Source organism: Tachypleus tridentatus, chromosome 6 (genome assembly GCF_004210375.1).
Source record: "Tachypleus tridentatus isolate NWPU-2018 chromosome 6, ASM421037v1, whole genome shotgun sequence".
NCBI classification, from domain to species: domain Eukaryota; kingdom Metazoa; phylum Arthropoda; class Merostomata; order Xiphosura; family Limulidae; genus Tachypleus; species Tachypleus tridentatus.
Window position 1 is genome coordinate 149,972,629 of NC_134830.1, and position 24,321 is coordinate 149,996,949.

At 36.4% G+C, this 24,321-nt stretch overlaps 1 protein-coding gene across 2 annotated transcripts in view; it reads right to left on the reverse strand.

Annotated features, from left to right (window-relative positions):
- Positions 1-4,896: 4,896 nt before the first annotated feature.
- Positions 4,897-24,321, reverse strand: part of LOC143254015 (microtubule-associated protein RP/EB family member 1-like) — a 56,603-nt gene continuing 37,178 nt past the window's right edge. The window contains exons 6-8 of one of the 2 annotated variants that reach the window (XM_076508726.1): positions 8,641-8,744; positions 7,697-7,849; positions 4,897-6,261 (exon numbers count right to left, since the gene is read on the reverse strand). In XM_076508726.1, the coding sequence (XP_076364841.1) occupies positions 6,187-6,261; positions 7,697-7,849; positions 8,641-8,744 (332 nt within the window). In that variant the 3' untranslated portion in view covers positions 4,897-6,186. The remainder of the gene's footprint in view (positions 6,262-7,696; positions 7,850-8,640; positions 8,745-24,321) is intronic. The other variant, XM_076508727.1, reaches the window with a different exon arrangement.

A 24,321-nucleotide genomic window follows, 5' to 3' on the forward strand; every position in this document is an offset into this window, starting at 1 on the left:
GTTAAAATTCATTTCGTAGGTTTTGCGATTACACAAATTAAATCTGTTAATTTTCAGTTGGAGTATTTTAATTTAAACACGAAAATCGTTTCACTTTCGGAGCAGTGACTACTTTGACTCCATACATTAAAACATTATTTTTAGTTTAAATACATTATTAGAAATTCTGATCCTTTCTGTACAAATCACCCATATTTACTGAAAGTCTGCCAAGTTTCGTGAAAATACATGAATACTTACATATAACCTTATACTAAGCCTAAAAAAGATTAAACAGAAATTATGGGATGTACACTTTATACAAGCTAGTGAATATAGTGTGGTTGGAATATTATTATTATACCTTCTCTGGTTATTGAAAATTCCTAAAGGTTATAGATAAAGTATATAGTGTTTAAAAAATGTAATAATTGATAGGCCTAATACTAATGACTTATGACAAATTTGCTTTGAAGGTTCATCTCTCTTCTCTTATTATTAATAATAAACAAAAAGAGGAGACTGTTATAAGTTTTATTATGTTGTTCAGCTTTCTTGGAGATAATTTATATTAAACATTTCCTGAAAACCCAAAAACATCCCATAAAGTTATTTATCTTTATCGCTACACGTCACTCACAAATCCTTTGAAATTGAATATAGTATGTTAGTAAATAAATATTAGTTTATGGGCTTTATAGAACAAAATGGCCTGGGTGGTTAAGGCGCTCAACCTCATAATCTGTAGATCGCAGATTCTGAGTTCCTGTAACACCAAACGTGCTCGCCCTTTCAGCCGTGGGGCGTTATGAAGCAGTCAATCCCCACTATTCGTTGGTAAAAGAGTAGCCAAAGAGTTGGCGGTGGGTGATGATGACTATCTGCCTTTGCCCTGAAATTAACAAACAAACCATCACTGAAGTTATTTATTTGATATTTTCACCAAGTATAAAAAAATATAAAGCAAGTTTTCAGCAGTAATTTCATTCAAAAAAATCAAAACGATACAAGAAAAATAACAATTTAATGGTAAATTCACATGAAACGTTTACTAGCTTTTCTCCTAGCGAAAGAAGGATCGATTATTCTTCTCAATTTAACATCTTACTGATATCACAGTCTAGGTCCAGTATGCATGATTCATTACTTCCTTTAGTTACTGTTAGACGAGACGGAAAGTTCACTTTATTTATCAGGTTTAACATACTACCGGCCCAGCATAGCCAAGCGCGTGACTCGTAATCTGAGGGTCGCGGTTAAGCATCCTGGTCGCGCCAAACATGCTCGCCCTTTCAGCCGTGGGCGTTATAATAAGCCTTCCCTCTAGTCTTACACTGCTAAATTAGGGACGGCTAGCACAGATAGCCCTCGAGTAGCTTTGTGCGAAATTCCAAAACAAACAAACAATTAAATAACATACTGTTAAAGTGTGTATGTATTTATGTGCTTTTATTACCTCCTTTGGCCCCCGCGCGTACAACGGTAAGTCTCCGGATTTTCAACGCTACAATCAGGAGCTCGATTCCCTCTGTGGGCTCAGCAGATAGCCCTGATGTGGCTTCTCTATAGGAAGAAAACATCTCTCTTGGTCCTGGTCTTTAACACCAGGACTCTTCCTTAATTGGCCTTGGTGAAAAGTAATTCTACTTTTTATAACTATCTCAGTGGTCGCCTAGTAAGGCAGATATTTTTGTCTTTTGTAATTTTGAATATAACATCAATGACGTCATATGAACCCGTCATTTCTTGAACAAACCATCAAGGTACAATTTATCATTAATGAATTGTTTTAAAATATTTATTGTAGTAAATATTTGTTTTCAACTACGAAGCTTTTAATCACTGGCACGGCCCATGTCTATTCTTGTCACGATGGGTTACGTACAAACTGGTATTTTGTGTCATTGTAAAAAAACATTCATTGCATGCTGTTTTTATTATACAATTGTACTTTAGTAGCTAATTTGTAATTTACGTAAAACTCTTTCATTAAGTTAAGGGTGGAGACATTCACTGGTATTTTCTTTACCAAATATGGAAACAACTTTCACCTCAATGAATCCACTTTTGGCGACAGCAAAGTATAGTAAGTGTAATATAAAACTTAAGGTTTCTGGTGTTTATTTTCGGTACATTTAGATCATTCACTAGTATAGTTGACTCGTCCCACAAATAGCCCTTTGTAATTAATTGGCTCGTTATTTCATACGTCCCTATTAGAATTTTGTAGTATCATAAAGTCATGACAACCAAGTAGTGACAGATGTCAGTCTCTGCTGTCCAATATACGTCATTATTTCTTTTCGTAAGTGACTGTGTCCTTTAACACGTTTATTTCTTCATTTTAAACTTTTGAAGACTTACCTGATGTACTTTGACCTTTCTAACGGTCAGCAAACTTGTTATCTTTATTAGGAACCAATAACCGTCGACCCTGGCAGCAGGGAAAAGTGAACTGGATGCAGCCCCAACAAGGTGGGATTGTGTGTTTATAACTGTATTTACACTAGTGTAACAGTCATAGTTAACACTAAAAGTAGAGAACTGTGGAGTCGTGAATATGTCGTAAACAATGTACGAGAAAATGATAAAAGCAGAAAAGTTTATCCTCACGAAAGGTTTATTTACCTCGTATATAGGATAGCCCTAAGTTTATATCCTTACGAAAGGTTTATCATTTCTCGTATATAGGATAGCCCTAAGTTTATCCTTACGAAAGGTTTATTTACCTCGTATAGGATAGCCCTCAGTTTATCCTTACGAAAGGTTTATTTACTCGTATATAGGATAAGCCCAGTTTATCCACGAAAGGTTTATTTACTCTCGTATATAGGATAGCCCTAAGTTTATCCTTACGAAAGGTTTTTTTACTTCATATAGGATAGCCCCAAGTTTATCCATACGAAAGGTTTATTTACTTCGTATATGGATAGCCCCCAGTGGCTTATTATATATTATTAAGTACAAAGTATTAAAACCAGGTTTCTAGTGGTAGAAGCCCTCTATAAGTCTACATGTAGGCTAACAATGCTAAACTTCGAAAAGCAAAAGATAAACAAACCATTGTATTTAACAACCACATTAAACTGTAGATCATAACCATATCTACTTCCGTTGTTAATAGCTGTAAGCAGTTAATTTTGTAATAAATATTAAACAGTACGTTCTTCTACAATTTAAAGGAGGCCGTCTGAAAAACGTGTTAAATTAAATGCTGCTATGTGTACCTGTGGGAAAAGGAGGCACGAGGAGAGAAGTACGACACTAGCGACACCTGTACAAGTGGTGAGGAACTCACAAAGAACAGCAGATCACCTGAAGTGTTTCGTAAAACGTCATTTTATTTTAGCTGTTTAAGAAGGAAAAAAACGTCAGATGGAAAGAAATAAAACAGTCAAGTCAAAAATAACCTCGTTAAGTGGGTGACACTTGTGTAACTTTTCTGTAGCTATGGTATTACTACACGTTTGTTGTGATTGTTCAAACATTCAAATGTAAAATCATGTTCTTTATGTGAGCTTGATGTTTACTTAGTTTTCAAAAGTTTGATTGTATAGCTGACTCAAATGTAAGTTAACACTTAAAGAACATTCACTAAAATACAAATTGTGTTAATTTGAATCTAGCTGTAATAACTAAAAGTACAATAATATTACAGACAGTAATAATTTAATAGAAAAAAAATACCTTTTAAATATCGATACTAGGATAATTAGAAACGTTGTGAAACAGTGGTGAAAAAATATCTCTTGTAAGTTTTAAAAAAGACGTTTAGGTTCTGCTACAAAGTTCACGGTGGTCAAAGTCACACTTCACCTGTGACTTTCAACAAACATTAGTTAATTTACGAAAATTACGGTTCAGAAAACAAGTTATTAGTTTGGAACTTTCATGCAAGAATATATAAGGGTTATCTACTCATAACTACCGTGTTTCTCCGAAAATAAGACAGGGCTTATATTAATTTTCACTCCAAAATATGACACTAAGGCTTATTTTCGGGGGATGTCTTATTTTGATATATTAAAAAAATGAAGTTACAAAGTAAAACTATTAAACTAACCATTTAAAATAAACTATTATTAAACTATTAAATTAATTAATAAATTTTTTTTTATTTCTTTCCTCTTTCTGCCACTCTTAACTAGGGCTTATTTTTATATTAAAACTATCCCCAAAAATCACACTAGGTCTTATTTTATGGGTAGGTCTTATTATCGGAGAAACAGTATCCCCAAGTTTAAACTGACGACCAGAACTCCTTGGAACTCTCTTGCACGTTTGAATAGTAGGACTTAAATCCATTAAGTGTGGAGCACGTGTTTGTGACAATGAAACATGAACAATGGAATCTCTGATTTACAATATTAGTTCATATCTGGCACCAATAACAAAACTATTTACCTTGATTGTTCAAATTTATCAACAAATTCTCGATTTCCAATCACTAAAACAAGCTAGAATATTACCAGTTAGAAATTCATAATACAACATTCACTCATTAAAAACATTCATTTTTTATGTAAACTTCTGTATGTAACTGAAATAAATTTATACTCACATACAATTTAGATGTATCATTTTGCTTTTTAATTCAGATTTTCTTACAGTTTTATGGTTATTCATTCAGATAACACGAATTCTCTAGAAACACTGTTTTATGGTTATTCATTCAGATAGAAACACTACAGTTTTACTTATCTATATTTCAGTAAAAAAAAGTAGACTTGAATTACTGGTTCTATCATCCAATGAGATTCATTTTGTTGTTTATAACTGGACTTTCTTTGTTAACATATGATTTGTTAGTTTAAGGCATCAGTACAGACAGTTTCAATTCTTGAACAACCTAAGCTTGATGCAAAAAAAAAAAAAAAAGACACACGAAATTGAGTGAAACCATCACACAACGATAGCTGCATTTATAAGATTTCTTTTAATATTAGCAATAGAAAGCTCTAAATTTGATATCAAAATATGCAAAAAAACTGTCTTTCTAAAATTATAATCACAAATTTTCAGCTTCTGTAAAATCTACACAATTCAAAGTTATAAATATGAAAACATACAAATCTTTCTCCCACATAAATAAAATTCATAAACTAAGATCCCAAAAGATATGACCACTTTCATATTTCTGTCGTCTCATTTCGTGAATCTTCAAGTTAAACAATATCTGTATTGTAATAATTAATATTTGATATAAAAAAGTACATTGTTCTCTTGTAATTAAATATAACAAGAATTCACAACTTAAAGTGATTCACTTTGTAAAACAAAAGACCAGAGTCGTGTTGGAGAGAAAACCTTCCGTTTTAACATTTAACACAAAGGAATTTTTTTACACGTTCTGTGCTTTGATAATTTAAACAAAATAATCCAGTGACAGTTTTATTTCAATTTATCATACTGTAATACTTTAAGTGAAACAGCTGGGTCAGTTAAAATATTTTAAAATCAGTATATATAGCAGTCCAGAAGCGGTAAACCATACATTTTGTGAAGGTGGGACAGAGAGTTTGTCAGCATTTCCCAGAACATTGTGAGGAACCATTAGAATATTTCGTCAGTGATGATTTGTTTTAGCATTACCTTAAATCCTAATTACCTCATGCTGCTTAAATTATGGAATAATATTAAATGTGTGCCTTATAAAGTTTTCACCACTGTGTTGTTTTGTTTGTTTGTTTTTTGGGGAGATTCAAGACTCAGTGAATACAGTTAATTACAAGGATTCCTTCATGTTACATTAAAATAATAATAGGTGATTAAACATATCTGTTAGTACAAACACTTAGAAGAATAACCATCATGTGTATCAGACAGTCAGAAGTCTAAAACAAATTTCACTGTATTAAAAGGCACGTTAAAGTAATGAAAACCACACCATGGACAGTGGGAACAGCAAAAGTGTGTATTATATAAACACTCATTAAGTACACAGTCCATGTTTTCCTTCCTTCAGAAAACAACAGACATGAATTAACATAAAAAAGTGTGTAGATATGCAACTAAATGTATTCTACCCAAAGCATACAATTTTATGTCATGACTACACAAATAACGTGCTTTCTTTTCAATAAACATATTTCCAGCCTGCAATCAAGCAATGTTAAAAATTTAGGACTCGCTTCAACTGCCAATGTGATGAAACAATTACGACACGTACTTCTGCACCAAATTTTTAGCAAACACTTATTAATAAACCTAGTATTCTTCATCATCATTTTGAGGAATTACTGCTCCGTCTTCCAGTCCTTCGTCAGGAACAGCAAATCCTTCCTGGAAAGAAATGTGTATATATATACAGACGCGCACACACACCTACATTTGATGTAACTAGAAAATTACAAACTTGATTTCTTGATGTGTCATAGATCATTCTGCAATTTATATATAAATACTGTAGTCATGATATACTGCTAACAGACTGACAGTCATAAATCTGTACAATTTGTTACTGTACAGAAAATATTGGAAACAGAACTACTGAACTAATCTATGAGTTAAGTTTGTAGATAAGTTCCTTTCAAACTTGATACACAACTATTAAACACACTGATAACCTATAGCTGCAGCTAACTTGGGAGAAGAAAACACCAAGTATTTTAAACAGTTTAATGAAAGTGTAAGGAGTTCATTACAGTAGAGAACTACAAAATGATCCTACTGTTAGCTGTTCACACATAAACACAAGAACAGATCCTATTGCTGGATGTTCACACACAAGAACAAATCCTATTGTTGGATGTTCACACACAAGAACAAATCCTATTGTTGGATGTTCACACACAAGAACAAATCCTTTTGTTGGACACACACAAACACAAGAACAAATCCTTTTGTTGGATGTTCACACACAAACACAAGAACAAATCCTTTTGTTGGATGTTCACACACAAACACAAGAACAAATCCTTTTGTTGGATGTTCACACACAAACACAAGAACAAATCCTTTTGTTGGATGTTCACACACAAACACAAGAACAAATCCTTTTGTTGGATGTTCACACACAAACACAAGAACAGATCCTTTTGTTGGATGTTCACACACAAACACAAGAACAGATCCTATTGTTGGATGTTCACACACAAACACAAGAACAGATTCTATTGTTGGATGTTCACACACAAACACAAGAACAGATTCTATTGTTAGATGTTCACACACAAACACAAGAACACTATTGTTAGACACACACAAACAACAAGAGAATACATTTTATCATCAGATGTTCACACATTAATGAGAGTAGATCCTACTGTTAGATGTTTATACATAAACAACAAGAGAACAGATCCTATCATTAGATGTTCATACATAAACAACAAGAGAACAGATCTTATCATTAGATTTTCATACATAAAATCGAGAACAGATCCTATCATTAGATGTTCATACATAAACAACAAGAGAACAGATCCTATCATTAGATGTTCATATGTAAACAACAAGAGAACAGATCTTATTAGATGTTCACATGTATACAACAAGAGAACAGATCTTATTAGATGTTCATACATAAACAACAAGAGAATATATCCTATCATTAGATGTTCATACATAAAAAGCAAGAGAATACTAGCAGCAATTATCAGAACCAGAACTCACAAAACTACTCAGTTCAGACACTGGTTATACTCCATCTATCAGGCCCATTGATATGCCATCAAATTTGACACACTTTAAAAACCTCCACATACAGAAGACTGACCTCTGTTGCATACAAGACGTCCAGTATTTTCTCTAATAAATTCTTCTCTTCTTGTTCTGATTCCTGACAAACAACTTCAATATCCCCGAAGTTTCCCATAATAGAAGTCTCGTTCCCTTCGAGCCCTTCTACTGTCAACTTCAACTCTGAAACCTAGCACAGAAAATCATAACAATGGAAACCTCTAAAATATTATTTATATTGTATATTTATTATCACTGTTTGAAAGCATCAAAACATGTGCCCTGCAGGCTGGACATGGCCCAAAGATGTTTTCTGACTGACCCTCAGATGTCCCAATCCTCTTGAACATGGCCTATAGAGATAGAATGTATAATACTGTCCACACACTTACATACTGCATGACACTAGTCACACCTTTGTATTATGCTATTTTTTGAAATTTGTGATAAGAACTGTATTTAGCTCACTTTCAATAACAGAAAATACATTACAAATAGCAGCCACAAGTGACCTTCTTTCTCAGTCAAAAGCTGGCTAAACTGATTGTGAGAAATATCACAGAGGATATTTGTCTGGTCAAAATATTGTTTATATCTCATCTTTAGACTATCAGTTTTAGTTCAACTACATCACTATTAAATGTTTTGGTTCTGTAATGCTATTATAAGAATCTGGAGATAACCTCAAATATACTCAGTATGACAGGAAAGCTTGTACATAAACAGGTAACTACCTGACCCCAAGTAATGTCATTTCAGAGCTTTATTGTATGGAACTGAACATATTATGAGCTTTAGGATACATCCAACTTAACAGTAACTGTGTCACACATCTGGTACGTAAGTTGTAGTATCACTTCAGATTTAAATGGATGTACTGATGATAAACTGATTTCATCATAACTTAACAAATCACATGCTGTCAGGATGTAAGTTCCAAAACAAATTTTTTACAATGATCTCAAATGATATATTCATTACCTGGTTTGACATCTCTTCCACTTTATGAGAGCCTGTTGATGTTACCATTCTGTTTCCTCCACTACCAAGTTTTGATGGTGTGGTCTTAATTCTCTGTGTGGGTACTGAAAAAGTAATTGAAACATGAAACTGAAAGAATATGTCCTACTTTTGTACCTTAATTTATTCCTACTTGAAAATGCCAACTGTCAAAAACAAAAATGGTGCTTTTCACAGGGCTTGAACCTAATTTTTTAAATGATCAATAATTTCCACTTCAAAAATATCTTTACTAACAAATACAGAATAATCCATAAAACTTTACATCGATATACGAGAACGCTGCACAAATTAATGGCAAAGGTTTATCATTTGATTGTAGTATAATGTACATTATTCCCCACAAAGGTTTATCATTTGATTGTAGTATAATGTACATTATTCCCCACAAAGGTTTATCATTTGATCGTAGTATAATGTACATTATTCCCCACAAAGGTTTATCATTTGATCGTAGTATAATGTACATTATTCCCCACAAAGGTTTATCATTTGATCGTAGTATAATGTACATTATCCCCCACAAAGGTTTATCATTTGATCGTAGTATAATGTACATTATCCCCCACAAAGGTTTATCATTTGATTGTAGTATAATGTACATTATCCCCCACAAAGGTTTATCATTTGATTGTAGTATAATGTACATTATCCCACACAAAGGTTTATCATTTGATCGTAGTATAATGTACATTATCCCCCACAAAGGTTTATCATTTGATTGTAGTATAATGTACATTATCCCCCACAAAGGTTTATCATTTGAACATAGTATAATGTACATTATCCCCCACAAAGGTTTATCATTTGATTGTAGTATAATGTACATTATCCCCACAAAGGTTTATCATTTGATTGTAGTATAATGTACATTATCCCCACAAAGGTTTATCATTTGATAGTAATGTACATTATTCCCACAAAGGTTTATCATTTGAGCGTATATAATGTACATTATCCCCCACAAAGGTTTATCATTTGAACATAGTATAATGTACATTATCCCCCACAAAGGTTTATCATTTGATTGTAGTATAATGTACATTATTCCCCACAAAGGTTTATCATTTGATTGTAGTATAATGTACATTATCCCCCACAAAGGTTTATCATTTGATTGTAGTATAATGTACATTATCCCCCACAAAGGTTTATCATTTGATCACAGTATAATGTACAAAGGTTTATCATTTGATCACAGTATAATGTACATTATCCCCCACAAATTCAGTGCTTTCAGGTATCCTTTACCTTCCTAACAATTTTGATCATTATTTGTAACTGTTGTGAATAATCATAAACATGTCTGAATTACACACTAGCAAAATATTTCACGTTACTTCACAGACACTGATTAAAGAATAACAATTCATGGCTTTTTACCAGTGAGCTACCAGTAACTTTCAGCCCTAACTGAAATCAGTGTGTCTTGTGTTGAAAACAGAAAACCATGGTCATACAAAACTTGAACTTTCTGTTATTTTATCCTCAAATAACATTGACTCAGGTTACATTATCAGACTCTAAAAATAAAGATAGTGTTACATATAATATGGCAAATATGTATTGAAATCCCTTATTATCTTAGCCACAAAAAAAACCCCAAAGTCCTGCCTCTCGTATATACAGAAATAAAAATATTCAATGATTATACACATTATAATATGTAAAAATGAATTTCCTCTAAATGTAACCTACTGTAAGAAGTGTAAATATAGCAAAAAAAAATAGATTTATAAAAATTAATGCCTTTTTTAGCTTTACTATAAAGTAATTGTAGTTAAAGATAAGAGCAATTAATTAGGGCAAATATCTGTATGTTAGTTGATATAAATAACAACATACCACAGACTAAAATACAGTTAACATTACCAACAATACCTCTCACATAAACCTCATAATTTCAGTAAATCTCTATTCCTAAAGTGTACAGAATACTTAACAAACCCACCTGCTCTTCCAACAGGTTTAGACAATTCTCTAGCTCCAACTGGTCGTTCTCCTTGTGAATTACCAACTTGTATACCGGTGAGTCTCTATTTCTAAAGTGTACAGAATACTTAACAAACCCACCTGCTCTTCCAACAGGTTTAGACAATTCTCTAGCTCCAACTGGTTGTTCTCCTTGTGAATTACCAACTTGTATACTGGTAAGTCTCTATTTCTAAAGTGTACAGAATACTTAACAAACCCACCTGCTCTTCCAACAGGTTTAGACAATTCTCTAGCTCCAACTGGTCGTTCTCCTGTGAATTACCAACTTGTATACGGTAAGTCTCTATTTCTAAAGTGTACAGAATACTTAACAAACCCACCTGCTCTTCCAACAGGTTTAGACAATTCTCTAGCTCCAACTGGTCGTTCTCCTTGTGAATTACCAACTTGTATACCTGTAAGTCTCTATTTCTAAAGTGTACAGAATACTTAACAAACCCACCTGCTCTTCCAACAGGTTTAGACAATTCTCTAGCTCCAACTGGTCGTTCTCCATGTGAATTACCAACTTGTATACTGGTAAGTCTCTATTTCTAAAGTGTACAGAATACTTAACAAACCCACCTGCTCTTCCAACAGGTTTAGACAATTCTCTAGCTCCAACTGGTCGTTCTCCTTGTGAATTACCAACTTGTATACCGGTAAGTCTCTATTTCTAAAGTGTACAGAATACTTAACAAACCCACCTGCTCTTCCAACAGGTTTAGACAATTCTCTAGCTCCAACTGGTCGTTCTCCATGTGAATTACCAACTTGTATACTGGTAAGTCTCTATTTCTAAAGTGTACAGAATACTTAACAAACCCACCTGCTCTTCCAACAGGTTTAGACAATTCTCTAGCTCCAACTGGTCGTTCTCCATGTGAATTACCAACTTGTATACTGGTAAGTCTCTATTTCTAAAGTGTACAGAATACTTAACAAACCCACCTGCTCTTCCAACAGGTTTAGACAATTCTCTAGCTCCAACTGGTCGTTCTCCATGTGAATTACCAACTTGTATACTGGTAAGTCTCTATTTCTAAAGTGTACAGAATACTTAACAAACCCACCTGCTCTTCCAACAGGTTTAGACAATTCTCTAGCTCCAACTGGTCGTTCTCCATGTGAATTACCAACTTGTATACTGGTAAGTCTCTATTTCTAAAGTGTACAGAATACTTAACAAACCCACCTGCTCTTCCAACAGGTTTAGACAATTCTCTAGCTCCAACTGGTCGTTCTCCATGTGAATTACCAACTTGTATACTGGTAAGTCTCTATTTCTAAAGTGTACAGAATACTTAACAAACCCACCTGCTCTTCCAACAGGTTTAGACAATTCTCTAGCTCCAACTGGTCGTTCTCCATGTGAATTACCAACTTGTATACTGGTAAGTCTCTATTTCTAAAGTGTACAGAATACTTAACAAACCCACCTGCTCTTCCAACAGGTTTAGACAATTCTCTAGCTCCAACTGGTCGTTCTCCATGTGAATTACCAACTTGTATACTGGTAAGTCTCTATTTCTAAAGTGTACAGAATACTTAACAAACCCACCTGCTCTTCCAACAGGTTTAGACAATTCTCTAGCTCCAACTGGTCGTTCTCCATGTGAATTACCAACTTGTATACTGGTAAGTCTCTATTTCTAAAGTGTACAGAATACTTAACAAACCCACCTGCTCTTCCAACAGGTTTAGACAATTCTCTAGCTCCAACTGGTCGTTCTCCTTGTGAATTACCAACTTGTATACTGGTAAGTCTCTATTTCTAAAGTGTACAGAATACTTAACAAACCCACCTGCTCTTCCAACAGGTTTAGACAATTCTCTAGCTCCAACTGGTCGTTCTCCATGTGAATTACCAACTTGTATACTGGTAAGTCTCTATTTCTAAAGTGTACAGAATACTTAACAAACCCACCTGCTCTTCCAACAGGTTTAGACAATTCTCTAGCTCCAACTGGTCGTTCTCCTTGTGAATTACCAACTTGTATACTGGTAAGTCTCTATTTCTAAAGTGTACAGAATACTTAACAAACCCACCTGCTCTTCCAACAGGTTTAGACAATTCTCTAGCTCCAACTGGTCGTTCTCCATGTGAATTACCAACTTGTATACTGGTAAGTCTCTATTTCTAAAGTGTACAGAATACTTAACAAACCCACCTGCTCTTCCAACAGGTTTAGACAATTCTCTAGCTCCAACTGGTCGTTCTCCATGTGAATTACCAACTTGTATACTGGTAAGTCTCTATTTCTAAAGTGTACAGAATACTTAACAAACCCACCTGCTCTTCCAACAGGTTTAGACAATTCTCTAGCTCCAACTGGTCGTTCTCCATGTGAATTACCAACTTGTATACTGGTAAGTCTCTATTTCTAAAGTGTACAGAATACTTAACAAACCCACCTGCTCTTCCAACAGGTTTAGACAATTCTCTAGCTCCAACTGGTCGTTCTCCATGTGAATTACCAACTTGTATACTGGTAAGTCTCTATTTCTAAAGTGTACAGAATACTTAACAAACCCACCTGCTCTTCCAACAGGTTTAGACAATTCTCTAGCTCCAACTGGTCGTTCTCCATGTGAATTACCAACTTGTATACTGGTAAGTCTCTATTTCTAAAGTGTACAGAATACTTAACAAACCCACCTGCTCTTCCAACAGGTTTAGACAATTCTCTAGCTCCAACTGGTCGTTCTCCATGTGAATTACCAACTTGTATACTGGTAAGTCTCTATTTCTAAAGTGTACAGAATACTTAACAAACCCACCTGCTCTTCCAACAGGTTTAGACAATTCTCTAGCTCCAACTGGTCGTTCTCCATGTGAATTACCAACTTGTATACTGGTAAGTCTCTATTTCTAAAGTGTACAGAATACTTAACAAACCCACCTGCTCTTCCAACAGGTTTAGACAATTCTCTAGCTCCAACTGGTCGTTCTCCATGTGAATTACCAACTTGTATACTGGTAAGTCTCTATTTCTAAAGTGTACAGAATACTTAACAAACCCACCTGCTCTTCCAACAGGTTTAGACAATTCTCTAGCTCCAACTGGTCGTTCTCCATGTGAATTACCAACTTGTATACTGGTAAGTCTCTATTTCTAAAGTGTACAGAATACTTAACAAACCCACCTGCTCTTCCAACAGGTTTAGACAATTCTCTAGCTCCAACTGGTCGTTCTCCATGTGAATTACCAACTTGTATACTGGTAAGTCTCTATTTCTAAAGTGTACAGAATACTTAACAAACCCACCTGCTCTTCCAACAGGTTTAGACAATTCTCTAGCTCCAACTGGTCGTTCTCCATGTGAATTACCAACTTGTATACTGGTAAGTCTCTATTTCTAAAGTGTACAGAATACTTAACAAACCCACCTGCTCTTCCAACAGGTTTAGACAATTCTCTAGCTCCAACTGGTCGTTCTCCATGTGAATTACCAACTTGTATACTGGTAAGTCTCTATTTCTAAAGTGTACAGAATACTTAACAAACCCACCTGCTCTTCCAACAGGTTTAGACAATTCTCTAGCTCCAACTGGTCGTTCTCCATGTGAATTACCAACTTGTATACTGGTAAGTCTCTATTTCTAAAGTGTACAGAATACTTAACAAACCCACCTGCTCTTCCAACAGGTTTAGACAATTCTCTAGCTCCAACTGGTCGTTCTCCATGTGAATTACCAACTTGTATACTGGTAAGTCTCTATTTCTAAAGTGTACAGAATACTTAACAAACCCACCTGCTCTTCCAACAGGTTTAGACAATTCTCTAGCTCCAACTGGTCGTTCTCCATGTGAATTACCAACTTGTATACTGGTAAGTCTCTATTTCTAAAGTGTACAGAATACTTAACAAACCCACCTGCTCTTCCAACAGGTTTAGACAATTCTCTAGCTCCAACTGGTCGTTCTCCATGTGAATTACCAACTTGTATACTGGTAAGTCTCTATTTCTAAAGTGTACAGAATACTTAACAAACCCACCTGCTCTTCCAACAGGTTTAGACAATTCTCTAGCTCCAACTGGTCGTTCTCCATGTGAATTACCAACTTGTATACTGGTAAGTCTCTATTTCTAAAGTGTACAGAATACTTAACAAACCCACCTGCTCTTCCAACAGGTTTAGACAATTCTCTAGCTCCAACTGGTCGTTCTCCATGTGAATTACCAACTTGTATACTGGTAAGTCTCTATTTCTAAAGTGTACAGAATACTTAACAAACCCACCTGCTCTTCCAACAGGTTTAGACAATTCTCTAGCTCCAACTGGTCGTTCTCCATGTGAATTACCAACTTGTATACTGGTAAGTCTCTATTTCTAAAGTGTACAGAATACTTAACAAACCCACCTGCTCTTCCAACAGGTTTAGACAATTCTCTAGCTCCAACTGGTCGTTCTCCATGTGAATTACCAACTTGTATACTGGTAAGTCTCTATTTCTAAAGTGTACAGAATACTTAACAAACCCACCTGCTCTTCCAACAGGTTTAGACAATTCTCTAGCTCCAACTGGTCGTTCTCCATGTGAATTACCAACTTGTATACTGGTAAGTCTCTATTTCTAAAGTGTACAGAATACTTAACAAACCCACCTGCTCTTCCAACAGGTTTAGACAATTCTCTAGCTCCAACTGGTCGTTCTCCATGTGAATTACCAACTTGTATACTGGTAAGTCTCTATTTCTAAAGTGTACAGAATACTTAACAAACCCACCTGCTCTTCCAACAGGTTTAGACAATTCTCTAGCTCCAACTGGTCGTTCTCCATGTGAATTACCAACTTGTATACTGGTAAGTCTCTATTTCTAAAGTGTACAGAATACTTAACAAACCCACCTGCTCTTCCAACAGGTTTAGACAATTCTCTAGCTCCAACTGGTCGTTCTCCATGTGAATTACCAACTTGTATACTGGTAAGTCTCTATTTCTAAAGTGTACAGAATACTTAACAAACCCACCTGCTCTTCCAACAGGTTTAGACAATTCTCTAGCTCCAACTGGTCGTTCTCCATGTGAATTACCAACTTGTATACTGGTAAGTCTCTATTTCTAAAGTGTACAGAATACTTAACAAACCCACCTGCTCTTCCAACAGGTTTAGACAATTCTCTAGCTCCAACTGGTCGTTCTCCATGTGAATTACCAACTTGTATACTGGTAAGTCTCTATTTCTAAAGTGTACAGAATACTTAACAAACCCACCTGCTCTTCCAACAGGTTTAGACAATTCTCTAGCTCCAACTGGTCGTTCTCCATGTGAATTACCAACTTGTATACTGGTAAGTCTCTATTTCTAAAGTGTACAGAATACTTAACAAACCCACCTGCTCTTCCAACAGGTTTAGACAATTCTCTAGCTCCAACTGGTCGTTCTCCATGTGAATTACCAACTTGTATACTGGTAAGTCTCTATTTCTAAAGTGTACAGAATACTTAACAAACCCACCTGCTCTTCCAACAGGTTTAGACAATTCTCTAGCTCCAACTGGTCGTTCTCCATGTGAATTACCAACTTGTATACTGGTAAGTCTCTATTTCTAAAGTGTACAGAATACTTAACAAACCCACCTGCTCTTCCAACAGGTTTAGACAATTCTCTAGCTCCAACTGGTCGTTCTCCATGTGAATTACCAACTTGTATACTGGTAAGTCTCTATTTCTAAAGTGTACAGAATACTTAACAAACCCACCTGCTCTTCCAACAGGTTTAGACAATTCTCTAGCTCCAACTGGTCGTTCTCCATGTGAATTACCAACTTGTATACTGGTAAGTCTCTATTTCTAAAGTGTACAGAATACTTAACAAACCCACCTGCTCTTCCAACAGGTTTAGACAATTCTCTAGCTCCAACTGGTCGTTCTCCATGTGAATTACCAACTTGTATACTGGTAAGTCTCTATTTCTAAAGTGTACAGAATACTTAACAAACCCACCTGCTCTTCCAACAGGTTTAGACAATTCTCTAGCTCCAACTGGTCGTTCTCCATGTGAATTACCAACTTGTATACTGGTAAGTCTCTATTTCTAAAGTGTACAGAATACTTAACAAACCCACCTGCTCTTCCAACAGGTTTAGACAATTCTCTAGCTCCAACTGGTCGTTCTCCATGTGAATTACCAACTTGTATACTGGTAAGTCTCTATTTCTAAAGTGTACAGAATACTTAACAAACCCACCTGCTCTTCCAACAGGTTTAGACAATTCTCTAGCTCCAACTGGTCGTTCTCCATGTGAATTACCAACTTGTATACTGGTAAGTCTCTATTTCTAAAGTGTACAGAATACTTAACAAACCCACCTGCTCTTCCAACAGGTTTAGACAATTCTCTAGCTCCAACTGGTCGTTCTCCATGTGAATTACCAACTTGTATACTGGTAAGTCTCTATTTCTAAAGTGTACAGAATACTTAACAAACCCACCTGCTCTTCCAACAGGTTTAGACAATTCTCTAGCTCCAACTGGTCGTTCTCCATGTGAATTACCAACTTGTATACTGGTAAGTCTCTATTTCTAAAGTGTACAGAATACTTAACAAACCCACCTGCTCTTCCAACAGGTTTAGACAATTCTCTAGCTCCAACTGGTCGTTCTCCATGTGAATTACCAACTTGTATACTGGTAAGTCTCTATTTCTAAAGTGTACAGAATACTTAACAAACCCACCTGCTCTTCCAACAGGTTTAGACAATTCTCTAGCTCCAACTGGTCGTTCTCCATGTGAATTACCAACTTGTATACTGGTAAGTCTCTATTTCTAAAGTGTACAGAATACTTAACAAACCCACCTGCTCTTCCAACAGGTTTAGACAATTCTCTAGCTCCAACTGGTCGTTCTCCATGTGAATTACCAACTTGTATACTGGTAAGTCTCTATTTCTAAAGTGTACAGAATACTTAACAAACCCACCTGCTCTTCCAACAGGTTTAGACAATTCTCTAGCTCCAACTGGTCGTTCTCCATGTGAATTACCAACTTGTATACTGGTAAGTCTCTATTTCTAAAGTGTACAGAATACTTAACAAACCCACCTGCTCTTCCAACAGGTTTAGACAATTCTCTAGCTCCAACTGGTCGTTCTCCATGTGAATTACCAACTTGTATACTGGTAAGTCTCTATTTCTAAAGTGTACAGAATACTTAACAAACCCACCTGCTCTTCCAACAGGTTTAGACAATTCTCTAGCTCCAACTGGTCGTTCTCCATGTGAATTACCAACTTGTATACTGGTAAGTCTCTATTTCTAAAGTGTACAGAATACTTAACAAACCCACCTGCTCTTCCAACAGGTTTAGACAATTCTCTAGCTCCAACTGGTCGTTCTCCATGTGAATTACCAACTTGTATACTGGTAAGTCTCTATTTCTAAAGTGTACAGAATACTTAACAAACCCACCTGCTCTTCCAACAGGTTTAGACAATTCTCTAGCTCCAACTGGTCGTTCTCCATGTGAATTACCAACTTGTATACTGGTAAGTCTCTATTTCTAAAGTGTACAGAATACTTAACAAACCCACCTGCTCTTCCAACAGGTTTAGACAATTCTCTAGCTCCAACTGGTCGTTCTCCATGTGAATTACCAACTTGTATACTGGTAAGTCTCTATTTCTAAAGTGTACAGAATACTTAACAAACCCACCTGCTCTTCCAACAGGTTTAGACAATTCTCTAGCTCCAACTGGTCGTTCTCCATGTGAATTACCAACTTGTATACTGGTAAGTCTCTATTTCTAAAGTGTACAGAATACTTAACAAACCCACCTGCTCTTCCAACAGGTTTAGACAATTCTCTAGCTCCAACTGGTCGTTCTCCATGTGAATTACCAACTTGTATACTGGTAAGTCTCTATTTCTAAAGTGTACAGAATACTTAACAAACCCACCTGCTCTTCCAACAGGTTTAGACAATTCTCTAGCTCCAACTGGTCGTTCTCCATGTGAATTACCAACTTGTATACTGGTAAGTCTCTATTTCTAAAGTGTACAGAATACTTAACAAACCCACCTGCTCTTCCAACAGGTTTAGACAATTCTCTAGCTCCAACTGGTCGTTCTCCATGTGAATTACCAACTTGTATACTGGTAAGTCTCTATTTCTAAAGTGTACAGAATACTTAACAAACCCACCTGCTCTTCCAACAGGTTTAGACAATTCTCTAGCTCCAACTGGTCGTTCTCCATGTGAATTACCAACTTGTATACTGGTAAGTCTCTATTTCTAAAGTGTACAGAATACTTAACAAACCCACCTGCTCTTCCAACAGGTTTAGACAATTCTCTAGCTCCAACTGGTCGTTCTCCATGTGAATTACCAACTTGTATACTGGTAAGTCTCTATTTCTAAAGTGTACAGAATACTTAACAAACCCACCTGCTCTTCCAACAGGTTTAGACAATTCTCTAGCTCCAACTGGTCGTTCTCCATGTGAATTACCAACTTGTATACTGGTAAGTCTCTATTTCTAAAGTGTACAGAATACTTAACAAACCCACCTGCTCTTCCAACAGGTTTAGACAATTCTCTAGCTCCAACTGGTCGTTCTCCATGTGAATTACCAACTTGTATACTGGTAAGTCTCTATTTCTAAAGTGTACAGAATACTTAACAAACCCACCTGCTCTTCCAACAGGTTTAGACAATTCTCTAGCTCCAACTGGTCGTTCTCCATGTGAATTACCAACTTGTATACTGGTAAGTCTCTATTTCTAAAGTGTACAGAATACTTAACAAACCCACCTGCTCTTCCAACAGGTTTAGACAATTCTCTAGCTCCAACTGGTCGTTCTCCATGTGAATTACCAACTTGTATACTGGTAAGTCTCTATTTCTAAAGTGTACAGAATACTTAACAAACCCACCTGCTCTTCCAACAGGTTTAGACAATTCTCTAGCTCCAACTGGTCGTTCTCCATGTGAATTACCAACTTGTATACTGGTAAGTCTCTATTTCTAAAGTGTACAGAATACTTAACAAACCCACCTGCTCTTCCAACAGGTTTAGACAATTCTCTAGCTCCAACTGGTCGTTCTCCATGTGAATTACCAACTTGTATACTGGTAAGTCTCTATTTCTAAAGTGTACAGAATACTTAACAAACCCACCTGCTCTTCCAACAGGTTTAGACAATTCTCTAGCTCCAACTGGTCGTTCTCCATGTGAATTACCAACTTGTATACTGGTAAGTCTCTATTTCTAAAGTGTACAGAATACTTAACAAACCCACCTGCTCTTCCAACAGGTTTAGACAATTCTCTAGCTCCAACTGGTCGTTCTCCATGTGAATTACCAACTTGTATACTGGTAAGTCTCTATTTCTAAAGTGTACAGAATACTTAACAAACCCACCTGCTCTTCCAACAGGTTTAGACAATTCTCTAGCTCCAACTGGTCGTTCTCCATGTGAATTACCAACTTGTATACTGGTAAGTCTCTATTTCTAAAGTGTACAGAATACTTAACAAACCCACCTGCTCTTCCAACAGGTTTAGACAATTCTCTAGCTCCAACTGGTCGTTCTCCATGTGAATTACCAACTTGTATACTGGTAAGTCTCTATTTCTAAAGTGTACAGAATACTTAACAAACCCACCTGCTCTTCCAACAGGTTTAGACAATTCTCTAGCTCCAACTGGTCGTTCTCCATGTGAATTACCAACTTGTATACTGGTAAGTCTCTATTTCTAAAGTGTACAGAATACTTAACAAACCCACCTGCTCTTCCAACAGGTTTAGACAATTCTCTAGCTCCAACTGGTCGTTCTCCATGTGAATTACCAACTTGTATACTGGTAAGTCTCTATTTCTAAAGTGTACAGAATACTTAACAAACCCACCTGCTCTTCCAACAGGTTTAGACAATTCTCTAGCTCCAACTGGTCGTTCTCCATGTGAATTACCAACTTGTATACTGGTAAGTCTCTATTTCTAAAGTGTACAGAATACTTAACAAACCCACCTGCTCTTCCAACAGGTTTAGACAATTCTCTAGCTCCAACTGGTCGTTCTCCATGTGAATTACCAACTTGTATACTGGTAAGTCTCTATTTCTAAAGTGTACAGAATACTTAACAAACCCACCTGCTCTTCCAACAGGTTTAGACAATTCTCTAGCTCCAACTGGTCGTTCTCCATGTGAATTACCAACTTGTATACTGGTAAGTCTCTATTTCTAAAGTGTACAGAATACTTAACAAACCCACCTGCTCTTCCAACAGGTTTAGACAATTCTCTAGCTCCAACTGGTCGTTCTCCATGTGAATTACCAACTTGTATACTGGTAAGTCTCTATTTCTAAAGTGTACAGAATACTTAACAAACCCACCTGCTCTTCCAACAGGTTTAGACAATTCTCTAGCTCCAACTGGTCGTTCTCCATGTGAATTACCAACTTGTATACTGGTAAGTCTCTATTTCTAAAGTGTACAGAATACTTAACAAACCCACCTGCTCTTCCAACAGGTTTAGACAATTCTCTAGCTCCAACTGGTCGTTCTCCATGTGAATTACCAACTTGTATACTGGTAAGTCTCTATTTCTAAAGTGTACAGAATACTTAACAAACCCACCTGCTCTTCCAACAGGTTTAGACAATTCTCTAGCTCCAACTGGTCGTTCTCCATGTGAATTACCAACTTGTATACTGGTAAGTCTCTATTTCTAAAGTGTACAGAATACTTAACAAACCCACCTGCTCTTCCAACAGGTTTAGACAATTCTCTAGCTCCAACTGGTCGTTCTCCATGTGAATTACCAACTTGTATACTGGTAAGTCTCTATTTCTAAAGTGTACAGAATACTTAACAAACCCACCTGCTCTTCCAACAGGTTTAGACAATTCTCTAGCTCCAACTGGTCGTTCTCCATGTGAATTACCAACTTGTATACTGGTAAGTCTCTATTTCTAAAGTGTACAGAATACTTAACAAACCCACCTGCTCTTCCAACAGGTTTAGACAATTCTCTAGCTCCAACTGGTCGTTCTCCATGTGAATTACCAACTTGTATACTGGTAAGTCTCTATTTCTAAAGTGTACAGAATACTTAACAAACCCACCTGCTCTTCCAACAGGTTTAGACAATTCTCTAGCTCCAACTGGTCGTTCTCCATGTGAATTACCAACTTGTATACTGGTAAGTCTCTATTTCTAAAGTGTACAGAATACTTAACAAACCCACCTGCTCTTCCAACAGGTTTAGACAATTCTCTAGCTCCAACTGGTCGTTCTCCTTGTGAATTACCAACTTGTATACTGGTAAGTCTCTATTTCTAAAGTGTACAGAATACTTAACAAACCCACCTGCTCTTCCAACAGGTTTAGACAATTCTCTAGCTCCAACTGGTCGTTCTCCATGTGAATTACCAACTTGTATACTGGTAAGTCTCTATTTCTAAAGTGTACAGAATACTTAACAAACCCACCTGCTCTTCCAACAGGTTTAGACAATTCTCTAGCTCCAACTGGTCGTTCTCCTTGTGAATTACCAACTTGTATACTGGTAAGTCTCTATTTCTAAAGTGTACAGAATACTTAACAAACCCACCTGCTCTTCCAACAGGTTTAGACAATTCTCTAGCTCCAACTGGTCGTTCTCCATGTGAATTACCAACTTGTATACTGGTAAGTCTCTATTTCTAAAGTGTACAGAATACTTAACAAACCCACCTGCTCTTCCAACAGGTTTAGACAATTCTCTAGCTCCAACTGGTCGTTCTCCATGTGAATTACCAACTTGTATACTGGTAAGTCTCTATTTCTAAAGTGTACAGAATACTTAACAAACCCACCTGCTCTTCCAACAGGTTTAGACAATTCTCTAGCTCCAACTGGTCGTTCTCCATGTGAATTACCAACTTGTATACTGGTAAGTCTCTATTTCTAAAGTGTACAGAATACTTAACAAACCCACCTGCTCTTCCAACAGGTTTAGACAATTCTCTAGCTCCAACTGGTCGTTCTCCATGTGAATTACCAACTTGTATACTGGTAAGTCTCTATTTCTAAAGTGTACAGAATACTTAACAAACCCACCTGCTCTTCCAACAGGTTTAGACAATTCTCTAGCTCCAACTGGTCGTTCTCCATGTGAATTACCAACTTGTATACTGGTAAGTCTCTATTTCTAAAGTGTACAGAATACTTAACAAACCCACCTGCTCTTCCAACAGGTTTAGACAATTCTCTAGCTCCAACTGGTCGTTCTCCATGTGAATTACCAACTTGTATACTGGTAAGTCTCTATTTCTAAAGTGTACAGAATACTTAACAAACCCACCTGCTCTTCCAACAGGTTTAGACAATTCTCTAGCTCCAACTGGTCGTTCTCCATGTGAATTACCAACTTGTATACTGGTAAGTCTCTATTTCTAAAGTGTACAGAATACTTAACAAACCCACCTGCTCTTCCAACAGGTTTAGACAATTCTCTAGCTCCAACTGGTCGTTCTCCATGTGAATTACCAACTTGTATACTGGTAAGTCTCTATTTCTAAAGTGTACAGAATACTTAACAAACCCACCTGCTCTTCCAACAGGTTTAGACAATTCTCTAGCTCCAACTGGTCGTTCTCCATGTGAATTACCAACTTGTATACTGGTAAGTCTCTATTTCTAAAGTGTACAGAATACTTAACAAACCCACCTGCTCTTCCAACAGGTTTAGACAATTCTCTAGCTCCAACTGGTCGTTCTCCATGTGAATTACCAACTTGTATACTGGTAAGTCTCTATTTCTAAAGTGTACAGAATACTTAACAAACCCACCTGCTCTTCCAACAGGTTTAGACAATTCTCTAGCTCCAACTGGTCGTTCTCCATGTGAATTACCAACTTGTATACTGGTAAGTCTCTATTTCTAAAGTGTACAGAATACTTAACAAACCCACCTGCTCTTCCAACAGGTTTAGACAATTCTCTAGCTCCAACTGGTCGTTCTCCATGTGAATTACCAACTTGTATACTGGTAAGTCTCTATTTCTAAAGTGTACAGAATACTTAACAAACCCACCTGCTCTTCCAACAGGTTTAGACAATTCTCTAGCTCCAACTGGTCGTTCTCCATGTGAATTACCAACTTGTATACTGGTAAGTCTCTATTTCTAAAGTGTACAGAATACTTAACAAACCCACCTGCTCTTCCAACAGGTTTAGACAATTCTCTAGCTCCAACTGGTCGTTCTCCATGTGAATTACCAACTTGTATACTGGTAAGTCTCTATTTCTAAAGTGTACAGAATACTTAACAAACCCACCTGCTCTTCCAACAGGTTTAGACAATTCTCTAGCTCCAACTGGTCGTTCTCCATGTGAATTACCAACTTGTATACTGGTAAGTCTCTATTTCTAAAGTGTACAGAATACTTAACAAACCCACCTGCTCTTCCAACAGGTTTAGACAATTCTCTAGCTCCAACTGGTCGTTCTCCATGTGAATTACCAACTTGTATACTGGTAAGTCTCTATTTCTAAAGTGTACAGAATACTTAACAAACCCACCTGCTCTTCCAACAGGTTTAGACAATTCTCTAGCTCCAACTGGTCGTTCTCCATGTGAATTACCAACTTGTATACTGGTAAGTCTCTATTTCTAAAGTGTACAGAATACTTAACAAACCCACCTGCTCTTCCAACAGGTTTAGACAATTCT